Here is a 12,926-nt window from a genome sequence, read left to right on the forward strand (position 1 = left end):
CTCGCAAATCTCCCGCGTCGACACGAGGGCGTGCCCTTCCAGGTCGTTTACTTTTCGAATGTACCCATCCGAGCCACGCCTTAGAGCAGCCTTACGCTCAACAGCGTCTACATTAACAGCCTCGTTCGAGACTTTCATTAGCCTAGCCCTAACTATCTGGCTCTCGTACCGCTCGTTAGCCAAGCGGTTGAGGTCTTGTTTAGCTAGTGCTATCTCTAGGGGCCCCTCCTCCACCACCTGGGTCAGCCTATTCTCTATACGCTTCTTGGCCTTAGCCTCATCTAGCATGAGGCATTGGCTGTACTGGACCGAGAAGCGTCTAATCTTAGCCTTGAGACTAATCCACCACTTACTCCCGGTAACCGCCCCAACTAATGCCCGTTGGATTATCTCTGTAACCTTCAACTGGTAGTCCTCCAGCTCCAACAAGGTGCTGTTGAACTTCCAGTATCCGGCCAGTTTAGGCTTAGAGCTCAAGTTCAGATGGGCCATAATTAGTTTATGGTCCGAGTGTCCTAAATAGTGGAACGTTGGGCAAGATAGGAAATCTACATCGCCTCTTCTAACTAACATCCGATCCTAGTAAGTACTTGGATGGGAAGGCGCATTAGGATGCCATGTCCACATATCCCGCCCCGGGTGATCCAGGCGAAATCTGTCGATCAGGTCGCACGAAGCCATCAGGTCAGACAGACTGCTGTCACACCACACCGACCCGCTAGTCCCCCCCCCCGCCCTTATCTATCTTGGGATCAAGGATGGCATTCCAATCACTCATTAAGACTACCCTCTCTAAATCATCTATAAAGCCCTTCACCCGTCGAAAGAAGGAAGCCCTCTCCACAGTAGAATTAGGCGCATAAACTGCGACTATCCGAAACACACTGCTATTAATGGCAACATCGATGACAATCGCCTGCCCATCCCCGTCTGCGTGAACAACATTCACCGACACTGATAGGGTGCGATTTACTAGCAAGAAGATCCACGACTATAGGTATTACCATATGCTGAGTAAACATCGTAGTCGCTCACCAGCACCTGACAATCCCCGTCACAAATAAAGTGGGTCTCCTGTATAGCGGCAATATGTACCTCGAGGGACACCAGATCTCTCAGCACACGTGCGACCTTGCTTCGACATCTGAGGCCCCTCACATTATAAGTAGCCAAGTTTAAAGCCATGGTCACCTACCTTATTCAGTCGCACACGGGCCTGAAATCCTCGGGGGTGAGGACGTGGCAGGCTTGTCCAAGGCTTCCGGTCAGTAACTTGGTTGGGTCGGTGACATTGTCGCCCCGACATATATAAAGTCCTTAAGTTGGTTGTAGCGGACCTTCTGCTGGCCTTTGAGCTCAGGTATAGTTGGCAGACGGCCTGTTTCATATATCCTTCCTCCTGGAAGGAAGGAAGGAAGGAAGGAGTCTTTTCGTTCACTCCATGTGGACTGTTGTGATTGGGGTTGGTTATTCTTTAGTGGGAGGAGGAGGAGTAGGGGCGGAGGAAGTGAGGGTGACCGTGTCGGGTGTAGGGGTGTTTGGTGCTGGGGTGTTTCTTTTTTGGGGGCGTTATTTGATCTTTCTGGGGATGAGTTGCATGCTAGAGTTCTTGGGGGTTTGGGTTGTTGCTCTGGCTGTTTGGGGGTTGGGGTTGAAGGGAGATCAGCCTTAGCATATGAAACCTTGTCTTTAGGGGTGGGGGTGCTTCCTTTTGTCTTCCTACTCTTTCTCCTCTTCGTCTTCTTCTCTGCTGCTTCTATTGTTACCGCCACTGCTGATGCTGCTGTCTCTTCTTCCGATGCATTCTCTTCCTCCGAGTCTTGTAGTTTTCTCTTGTTCGAGGAAGTGGGTGCCAAGATGTCCATGGGAGTGTGCTCTGGCTGGTCTTGGGTCACTGTTTGCTTGGGCATGGCTTTGGGGCGTCTGCCCTTCTTGGTGACCGTCGACCAACCAGCCTCTGATGCTTGTCCCGATCCAGCTGTAGGGGAAGTTGTTGGTGGGGCTGCAGCTGGAGTTTGGGTTGGTTCTTTGTTAGGGGCCATCCCTTGTGATTTGGGAGTGGCCGGGAGTCTTTTAGGGCATTCCTTAGCCATGTGCCTTTGTTTTTGGCAGTACCAATATTGGGGCCTCCTGCCCTCCACAATGGTGGTCATCGTCCACTTGTCGAATTTCATCATTGCAGGGATTTTGTAGAATTCGTCTTTGTCCAGGACCATCTTGACCTTATGGTCTCCGGTCATCACATTTCGTTGACCGTGGACTGGCGTGACAGATTCGATGTCTCCATACTGGCTTAGTATTGCCCCGACCTTCCGGGCGCCCATGACGACCGGGACGTTCAGCATGGTGACTTTGGTTCTCCTTTTGTTGAGGTACTCTGGTTGGAGTCTAATCCTCTTCCCCAGGTGGTCGGTTTTTGCGAGCCTTATCGCGTCTTCTGGGATGAGGAGCTGCACGTCCCACATGGCGTAGCTCCTCCTGCTGATGTAACTGGCTGGAATGTTAAGCTTCAGGAGGAGTGCCACCATGCTGTCCTTATCGACTCCTGTCAGGCTTCTGGTCTTTAGGTCAGACGTGGTTAGGGAGAGAACTCTTTTCTCCAACTTCTCGATTTGACCTGGGAGGGGCTTGACAACGCCTACTCTTGCTGCGTTTTCAGGCCCCACGCTGTTTCCAGCTCTTGTGGTGAGTTGGATGGCTCTGGACGTGGAGCTGCTGGCACTGCTTGTGGTTGGGCTTGAAGCAAAGTTTTGGCCTTGTTGGGGGTCAGTCGGCCAGTCATCGTCAAACGTTGCTTCCTGGCTTTGTCCGGCTTCCTGGCCGCCTCTCTTCTTTGTTGTAGGTGATTGAGTTGCAGAGTCACCTTTGGGAGGATGCTCCGTGGAAGTTTTCTCCTTGGATGTTTCATTTCCTGGAGTTGGAGCTCCTCCGGTTGGTGATGAGGCACCGCTCCTTCCAGTTCTGCTTTCCTTCTGGAGCGTTGCCTTTGGGTGCAGGTCGTTCATTTCCCCTCCGAGAATTTTGAGGGAAGCTAACGTTTCTTGTATTAGCTTCCTGGTTCTTGTAGTGATTTCACTTTTCTCCTCCTCCTCTTCCGTTGATGGGGGATCCTCTCCAGGGGGAGTCGGTGGGTTGCTTGAGGTGACTAGCATCTGCGGAGCCGGGATTGTCAATGGCTGTGGTTTTTCAGCTGCTTTTGCTGTCTCCTCGTTCTTCTTCCTCTTTTTCTCCTTAGGGTTGCCCTCTCGGGGAGCTGGGGTGATTTGGTTGCTATCGGCAGACAAGGATTGAGTTTCAGAGAGTGCCACTAGTTGTGGATCACTTGAGTGAGCGGTACCTCGTTCCCTCATCCGCCACAAGCCTGGTAGCTTCCATCTGGGACTGGTCCTCTTGGGGAGCCTGGGTGTGAGTGCCATCTCCGACTGACAAGGATTGAGGTGGAAGGGGTGTCACAGGATGTGTACCACCCAGATCGCACCTCGTTCCCTCGTCCGCCGCTTCTTTGACTCCTTGGTCTGAGGAGTGGCCCTTGTAGGGGGCAGGAGGCTGGGTTGGTTGCCCACCTGGTGTTGGCGCTGCCTGGGTCGCCGTGGGCTGCGGCCCTACCCTGGCCTTCTTCTCTACATCCTTTGTGGGAGGTGCTCCCTCCGATGGGGAGTACTCAAGGGGGGGGGGGCGATGTGGCACATCTGGGGTGGTATACGCTTTTTTCCCGGAATCGTGTGGACAAAACTGCAAGTGTAGTGGGGTAGAAAAGAAAATGCAGGGAAATGGGGGGAGTAGAGGGGAGTGGGTTAGATCAGAAGAGAGAAAGTGGATTGACCTACCTTCACGGGGATGTCGGATTAGTCAGCTACCCTACCCACAAGCAACCCCAAGGAAGCGAGAAAGTGAACCCGATCTGCTCAATCCACTGGGAGAGCAGCGAAGGAAGACAGTTTTGGGCCTGGCAGGTCAGAGTGCTGCTCAGGCAATTAAGAGAGGAGAAAATAAACCATTTCAACCTCAGAGGAGAGGAGGAAACGAAGTACCCAACAAACTAAAGCTAACCCGACCAGGTCGCGTCTACCAAAGAAAGTGTTGTCGGTCTCAAAAACAGCAAACTCCCAAAGAAGGGATCGGTTTTTGGGTCCAGACTACCACACAATGGCGTCGCTCCTGGGAGAGCGAAAAGGGTCCAGACTCCCCAAAGAGGGGGTCGGTCCTACTAACAAAGGTTAGTAAAGTCACAAAAGTGACCAAAGTGAAAGCCTTAAACTTGACTGGTTGGTCAAGTGTCGGCCCTCTTGAAAAAAATAAAAAATGGGGAAGCTGGGAGAACAGATACTACACTTTGATCTTGGCCAAAAGGCCAAGAAAAGGGTATTTATTTGCTCCCCCACCGAGCAAATTAGGCACAAGGCCGATTTTAATTTGAGGAGTGAAGGGGAAATGGGGACCAACTCCCCGGGAAGTAGAGGAGCTGGATAGTGACAATTGGTATGAAGGGTTGCCCCTATATTGACCAAGGTCTTATATGTGGATTTGCCCCCACATAAGGTCTTTACTTGCAGTATCTGCTCCAGCAGATACTACATTTTGAGATATTAAATCTTTTATTCATGTTAAAAATACAGTTAAAATCAACGATGAACAAAAAACTTAGGCACCCTGGCCAAAAGGCCAAGAAAAGCTTAAAAAGCTAAGAACAGCATCTATTAACAACAGACCTTTGATCTTAACCAAAAAGGCCAAGCACAAAAGTGTTACGAACAGACCGACCGACGGTGACTTATAGAGTCGCTTGCACATGACTAAAAATACAAGCATGAAAAGTAATATGGTTAAGCTTATACATGAAAAAGTAAAGGACCAGTTGTTAAATTGGAAAAGAAAAAGACAATGTATTCTAGTAAAAAAAATATTAATAAATTTATAACTTAAATTATTGCAGCATTAAGAATTTAAAAAAAAATTCAATTTATAACATTATACAATCAATTCTTAATGCTGCAATATTTTAAGCTATAAATTTATTATATTTTTTACTAGAATATCTTGTTATATATTGTTATTTAAGTTATAAATTTATTATATTTTTTTACTAGAATATCTTGTCCTGATTTTTTTTTTTTTTTTTTTTCAGATTTAACAACTAGTCCTTTACTTTTCTATGTTTAAACTTAACCATGTTACTTTTCATGCTCGCATTTTTCTATTGTAATGATTGTATGAATTTCTGTTTTCTTCATTTTCTTTCACTGAATCCTTGACCCTTATTCAAAAACTCCAAAATATATAAGAAGCATATTAGAATCTTGCAATTTGGCAGAAATACTTACGAAAGGTTTAACTTTCAAAAAATAAATTTCACCATCCCACAACACATTACTTTTTATACACCACTCGAATATTATGGATAGAAAAAAAAAGGAGAAAACAATGTACAGGCTTGAAAAGTCCTTGAACTTTTTTTTCCCCCCCTTGAAAAGGTTTTATTTGTATCATCAACTTGAAAAATCCTTGAAAATATGGAAAAATGTCTTGAAAAGTCTTTGAAAATTATATTCTTTATGTCCAGTAAAAAGTTCGTTGAATATTTTAAAATATAATTAAAATAAATATTATTAAATTATTTTTTAAGTATAAATAAAAAAATACCATTTCAAGATTTTTTTAAATATTGAAAATAAATTTGAAATACAGTTTTGAAATTGAATCGGATTATTGTGGATACAAGAGTTGCGTCCCTTTATCACGAAATTATTTACCTGCTGTTTTTTTTTTTCATATAACGACATCAGACAGGGATGTAACTCTTGTATCCACAATATTTTATATTCCAAATTTAAAAGTAAAAGACGAATTCAGCAAAGACCAAACCACAATGGAGTAAACAATATTTTAATCAATCTTGGTTGGCCAAATATAAGTGGGTCGGGATTTTAGTTAGGATTGTCGACAGGCATATTGCTGTGTATGTAAAGACATTTACTTTGAGCAAAATGGGTGAAACATGGTTGGCACCAAAACACAAACTAAATAAACACTGTAAACAGTTGACCAGTTTTTTTGCGCGTTAGAAAACTCTGTGTGACCTTTTAGAACTACCTCATAAAATAAAGAAATAAATGAAAATGATTTTTTTTCTGTTGTCATTCAAGTTTTTGGTTTATATATCAAACTTTTGTTTTGAAAACTCGAATTTGTCTGGAGAAGGGCTTGAAAATCTGTACAGATCCTGTAATTATGTTATAAAAGCTTTAATGTTGTGTTAGATGTGCAATGAAACAATTCAGCAACTGTCACCTGCAACCATCTTCAGGTGCATTTTGTCAAACAAGGATCCATTGTACAATGAATATAAGTTCTAAGTAATAATCAGTTGTGACAATTTTTCAAGAGTTGAAGGTTTCATCCCCATATGGGCAATATTAAGAATGCAATTACGAGTTACTTACGTGCTACCAGATCAGGCTGTCCTCAGATATTGGCTTCCTGAGACAAAATGCACCTAAAATGTCCATGAACAAAGTTTCTTTCCTAAAATTATGACAAATGTTTATAAACTGATTTTTTTTTTTTTCATTATGTTAAATGATATTTTATATAATTTCTTTTTCTATTCATTGCAGGAAGTGCACCTCAAGATCTTGATTCTCAGTATTTTACAGAGACCAAAGTTTTAGTGATACGTAAGCCAGGAGTGAATATAGCGGATAATTGGACCATAAACATTGAGTAGAAATTTAAAGAAAAAATGGGAAGAAAATTCAATATTTACAAAAAAGATACAAAAAAGGACACAAAAAATTAATAAAAAATTTTCTTTGAAACATTTTTTTTTTTTTTTACTTCAAACCCTTTTTTTTTCTTCAAACCCTTATATTTTTACTTTAACCCCTTTTTTTTTATTTTAAACCCTTTTTTTTTCCTTAAAACGTTTTTTCCTTTTACTTCACCCCCCCTTTTTTTTAGCCATTTTTTTTTTTTACTTTAAATCATTTTTTTTTTTTTTTTTTTTTTTTTTTTTTTTTTTAATTCTAAATATTTGCCGGGGTGTGGGTGGGTATCCCAGGGGTTAGGGAGAAGGGGGGGGGGGGTCGAATCTGTATATCAAGCTAAGAAAATGAGACCGGAGGGACTGCATAGTCTCCTGCCATCAGCTACTCTCTCCTTTTTAGGAAGGTAAGATTGCCACAAATGGCGGACAATAACACAACTATTCCTTGAGTATATAAAAATATTGATGGTGGAGGTTTTAAATTTCCTTCCACTTGTTCATTTCTTACCTCCAAGAAAGGGGAGAGAGAAAAATTGGAGCATGTTGGGTGGGGTGGGTGGGAGTGGGGTGTCAAAAAAAAAATGAAGTAACATGCTAAAAAGAATTTTAAAGACTGAGTGTGAAAAAAAAATGGAAAACAAATAAAACAAAAAAATTCACAAAAAAAATCTCTTTAGAAAGTTTAATTAAAATAATTTTTTTTTAATTGTTCTGAATTTGTCGTTATTTCTTTGTTTCTCTCTTGTGTATTTTATTGGCGTTTTATTTATTTTTTTGTCCTTTATTTTTCTTTTTTATTTATTTACACTTTTTCACCGCAAACAAGGCAAATTGTCATTTGGAATTTAAGGGGCTACTATTTGGGATCATCTCTAACAGGGGACTGTGGTAAGTTGAGCAGCAAGATGTCTGTTCACATTACATTTAAACTTCTGCAGTTTATTATATTCAGAAATGCAGGTAACAGAGAGGGAATTCCAAAGTCAAGCCATCCCAGGGAATAAACTATTAGTAAGCTTTGAGATCTAGGGACATCAACAGTGAAGGGTTGGAATTTTGTTGCTTGTTGGATAAGTCAAGAGTACGTACATTGAGTTCATCTAAGTAGATTTCATTGAAGAACTTGAAAAATCAACACAAGTATGTGATATTGCAGTGATGGGACAGAGGTTGGAGCTTGAGGGAATTATTGGGCATCGCAATTTATGACTAGCATGGCAACCTGGTTTTACAGAGGGGGGGGGACTAGCACAATAAAATAAAAGTTAAAATGCTTTTAACCGTTTTTTATAAAATTTCTCTTCTCTTCCGCCTCTTTCTCCCTTCTCATCGCTCCCCCCTCGCCTCTTTCTCCCTTCTCATCGCTCCCCCCTCGCCTCTATCTCCCTTCTCATCGCTCCCCCCTCGCCTCTTTCTCCCTTCTCATCGCTCCCCCCTCGCCTCTTTCTCCCTTCTCATCGCTCCCCCCTCGCCTCTTTCTCCCTTCTCATCGCTCCCCCCTCGCCTCTTTCTCCCTTCTCATCGCTCCCCCCTCGCCTCTTTCTCCCTTCTCATCGTTCCCCCCTCGCCTCTTTCTCCCTTCTCATCGCTCCCCCCTCGCCTCTTTCTCCCTTCTCATCGCTCCCCCCTCGCCTCTTTCTCCCTTCTCATCGCTCCCCCCTCGCCTCTTTCTCCCTTCTCATCGCTCCCCCCTCGCCTCTTTCTCCCTTCTCATCGCTCCCCCCTCGCCTCTTTCTCCCTTCTCATCGCTCCCCCCTCGCCTCTTTCTCCCTTCTCATCGCTCCCCCCTCGCCTCTTTCTCCCTTCTCATCGCTCCCCCCTCGCCTCTTTCTCCCTTCTCATCGCTCCCCCCTCGCCTCTTTCTCCCTTCTCATCGCTCCCCCCTCGCCTCTTTCTCCCTTCTCATCGCTCCCCCCTCGCCTCTTTCTCCCTTCTCATCGCTCCCCCCTCGCCTCTTTCTCCCTTCTCATCGCTCCCCCCTCGCCTCTTTCTCCCTTCTCATCGCTCCCCCCTCGCCTCTTTCTCCCTTCTCATCGCTCCCCCCTCGCCTCTTTCTCACCTACTCACAGCTCCCCCCTTCGCCTCTTTCTCACCTACTCACCGCTCCCCCCTTCGCCTCTTTCTCACCTACTCACCGCTCCCCCCTTCGCCTCTTTCTCACCTACTCACCGCTCCCCCCTTCGCCTCTTTCTCACCTACTCACCGCTCCCCCCTTCGCCTCTTTCTCACCTACTCACCGCTCTCCCCTTCGCCTCTTTCTCACCTACTCACCGCTCCCCCCTTCGCCTCTTTCTCACCTACTCACCGCTCCCCCCTTCGCCTCTTTCTCACCTACTCACCGCTCCCCCTTCGCCTCTTTCTCACCTACTCACCGCTCCCCCCTTCGCCTCTTTCTCACCTACTCACCGCTCCCCCCTTCGCCTCTTTCTCACCTACTCACCGCTCCCCCCTTCGCCTCTTTCTCACCTACTCACCGCTCCCCCCTTCGCCTCTTTCTCACCTACTCACCGCTCCCCCCTTCGCCTCTTTCTCACCTACTCACCGCTCCCCCCTTCGCCTCTTTCTCACCTACTCACCGCTCCCCCCTTCGCCTCTTTCTCACCTACTCACCGCTCCCCCCTTCGCCTCTTTCTCACCTACTCACCGCTCCCCCCTTCGCCTCTTTCTCACCTACTCACCGCTCCCCCCTTCGCCTCTTTCTCACCTACTCACCGCTCCCCCCTTCGCCTCTTTCTCACCTACTCACCGCTCCCCCCTTCGCCTCTTTCTCACCTACTCACCGCTCCCCCCTTCGCCTCTTTCTCACCTACTCACCGCTCCCCCCTTCGCCTCTTTCTCACCTACTCACCGCTCCCCCATCGCCTCTTTCTCACCTACTCACCGCTCTCCCCTTCGCCTCTTTCTCACCTACTCACCGCTCCCCCTTCGCCTCTTTCTCACCTACTCACCGCTCTCCCCTTCGCCTCTTTCTCACCTACTCACCGCTCCCCCTTCGCCTCTTTCTCACCTACTCACCGCTCCCCCCTTCGCCTCTTTCTCACCTACTCACCGCTCTCCCCTTCGCCTCTTTCTCACCTACTCACCGCTCTCCCCTTCGCCTCTTTCTCACCTACTCACCGCTCTCCCCTTCGCCTCTTTCTCACCGCTCCCCCCTTCGCCTCTTTCTCACCGCTCCCCCCTTCGCCTCTTTCTCACCGCTCCCCCCTTCGCCTCTTTCTCACCGCTCCCCCCTTCGCCTCTTTCTCACCGCTCCCCCCTTCGCCTCTTTACGTTCTCCTTTACCACCCTCCGTTCTTCACCTGCCCTTACATATACGAGTTAGAAACTTTAATCCTGGAAAAATAATAAATGAAATTTAGAAAAAATGTTTGAGGACCAAATGACTATTTGTATTATTTAATGTATTCAAGAATTAAATATAATTTTTAATGTTAGCTTGTCTTTCAACAAAAAGAGGCACTTGGTTTTAGTAATACTCTCGAAGCCTCTTTAATTGTACTTGATGCTTTCGTTAGTGTTCTCCTAATTTTTTTTTTTTTTCTTTTTTTTTTTTACTTCACACATTAAAAATAAATTCTTAGGATGAGATAAGAAACTACCACTATTTAAACATTCTTATTTTTTTTTTTTTTTTTTTTTTTTGCAACAGGTAGCACTGCTAGTCTATAATATAAAGGGCTGTTGTATGTCTAGCTAAAACTCCAAAACTACAGAACAAATACTGACAAAGTTGATATTTTCTTGGTCTGTATTGCCCCGAATGAATAATTATCAAAATTATTTATCATCTGTGCAAAGTTTCGTTAGGAATGGCCGTTTTTGTGGTATTATATACTAATTTGAAAAGAAAAAATGCTGACTTTTTTAGAGGAGTCCTTTATATAAAGGAGTTGTCTGTGCGTAAGTATGAGAGATTGACTGGGGAGAGTGTATAGGAGGGAAAAGAAAGACACAGATAGAAAGATATAGGAGCAGCATAGTTGCAGCTTAAGACTTTGAACATGTTTATTTTATAACAGCATTGCTGATTGGTTGTAGCAGTGAACTTCCTTTCTGGTTTGTCCAATCAAATGCCATCACTCTGGTGAGTCAAACATGTGTCAAAGCACATAACGGTTAAACCACGGCATCTCTGTGTGTCTCTCTCTCTCTCTCTCTCTCTCTCTCTCTCTCTCTCTCTCTCTTTTTCTCTGGGCTATCGCTGACAACATGCTCCTCTGTTTGACCCCAGCCTGGCAAACAAACAAACAAACCAACATGGCTACCTCTAGACTCGGCTACCTCTAGACTCTTTTCTCATCCTACAGGACTGTCTCTAATCTTTTGTGACACATGCTTCTAACTTTGATAAAAATATGGAGATAACAATGCAAGAAGTATCGGAAGAATGCCAGAAATTAATATCAGACGGAGTAACATGTATTGGAAAAAAAAGAATGTTACCTGAATAAAGTGACTACAAAGAAAGGAAAAAGAAACTATGAAAAAAAAAATTTTTTTTGTAAAGCATGTGGGAGTTTGAACAATACTAAAAGTAGATGTTCTTTTAGGAACAAGATTTGTTTTGAATGTGCGCAGACGGGGCATAAGGCTTCAATTTGTAGAAAGAAAAATTATCAGAAGCCTAAAAATATAAATGCAGTTTTATCGAAAGTTACGAAAAATAACGGAAAAAATATGTAGACATGAAAGTTAATGGTTGAAATTGATGAAACTACCTGGACAAAGATAGGCAAACCTGAATTATGAAATATGGACAAAATAGCAAGATGCATTTCAGGAAGCAAGCTGAAATTTGAAGAATTTGATGTTAAAGTAACACTCGAGAACAAAATGCATAAAATGAAGATCTGTCATGTCGGGGAAAATGCAAATTTATTTTGCATTAACTTAATAGTTTTATTTCATTTAAGAGAGAAGCCAATAGACACGTTTTGTAGGAGATTAAATGTGTCAAGTATGGGAAAGTCAAAACCGACTGAAAAATTTATTAAGGAGCTGAAAAGCAAATTTAATGACGTTTTTGTGGACGAACTGGATTGTTGTACAAAAACGGAAGTGAGATTCAAACTCAAAGACAACATAAAACCAGTATTCAAATTAAGAAAAAAGTTTAATTTTCATCATTAGAAATGATAAAGAATTAGAGATTAGAAGAAAATGGAGTATTTAAAAGACTTCTTTGAATGGGCATCATGCATGTGATGCCCATTGTGTACGTGTACGTGACAAAAGAAAAACAATAAGATAAGGGTCTGCGCAGATTTTTCAACTGGACTGAAGGAATGTCTAAGAGATCACATATCCACTTCTCACACCAGAGGAGATATTTTCAAATTTCATTGGAGGTAAAGTCTTCTAGAAAATTGATTTGCCAGAAGCTTATCTGCAAGTCACAGTAGAAGCAGAATGTACAAAGAATTTAACCATTAACACACGTACAGGATTATATAGATTAAAATGCTTGTCTTTTGATTTGAAAGTAGCACCGATCCTGTTTCTGCAAATTATGAATACTTTTGGGTATAGAATATGCAATGACATGCTTAGACGACATATTAATAAAAAGTAAAAATTTCAAAGAACACAAATCATGTTAGGGAAGTTTCTAAAGGAATTGAGAAATACGAATTTAAGGTTGGACTTGAAAAGTGCAAATTTTGTATAAACAAAATAGGATATTTGGATGACATAATCAATCAGGAAGGAAGAAGACCAAAAAGAACGGAAGCCATGAAAAATGTCTATTCCGGATAACGGAATTAGCAAACTGTTACAATTTATATATTCCTAATATGCATAAATTGAGGGCACCATTAAATAAATTGTTGAGTAAAAGTAAGAAGTGGTGCTGAACGAAAGAATGTGATAAGGCATTTAATAAAATAAACAAGTATTTATCACCTAATTTAGTGTTAACACACTACGATCTGGAAAAGGAATCAATTGTGCTTCAGACGCAAATGATTATGGCATAGATGCTGTGCTGCTACACAAATTTGAAGACGGAGTAACAAAACCGATAGCTCAAGATGCTTCAAGAGTTTTACTACCTACAGAAACAATAGTCAAATTGAGAATGCCTCGCAATAAAATATACTGTGAAAAAATTTCATAGATTTATTTATGAGAGAACATTCGTTCTACAAACTAACCATAAACC

The 12,926-nt window shown here is 43.3% G+C and overlaps 1 protein-coding gene and 1 pseudogene across 9 annotated transcripts in view; one reads left to right on the plus strand and one right to left on the minus strand.

Annotated features, from left to right (window-relative positions):
* Nucleotides 1-7,469, plus strand: part of LOC145255656 (neutral alpha-glucosidase AB-like) — a 117,891-nt gene extending 110,422 nt beyond the window's left edge. For all 9 annotated transcript variants that reach the window (XM_080114201.1, XM_080114207.1, XM_080114210.1 and 6 more), the window contains exon 23: nucleotides 6,615-7,469. In XM_080114201.1, the coding sequence (XP_079970327.1) occupies nucleotides 6,615-6,724 (110 nt within the window). In that variant the 3' untranslated portion in view covers nucleotides 6,725-7,469. The remainder of the gene's footprint in view (nucleotides 1-6,614) is intronic.
* LOC145255934 (U2 spliceosomal RNA) lies at nucleotides 4,214-4,364 on the minus strand (annotated as a pseudogene).
* Nucleotides 7,470-12,926: the final 5,457 nt, after the last annotated feature.

The sequence above is a fragment of the Euprymna scolopes genome, chromosome 31, assembly GCF_053919585.1.
Source record: "Euprymna scolopes isolate OS-2025 chromosome 31, ASM5391958v1, whole genome shotgun sequence".
NCBI lineage: Eukaryota > Metazoa > Mollusca > Cephalopoda > Sepiida > Sepiolidae > Euprymna > Euprymna scolopes.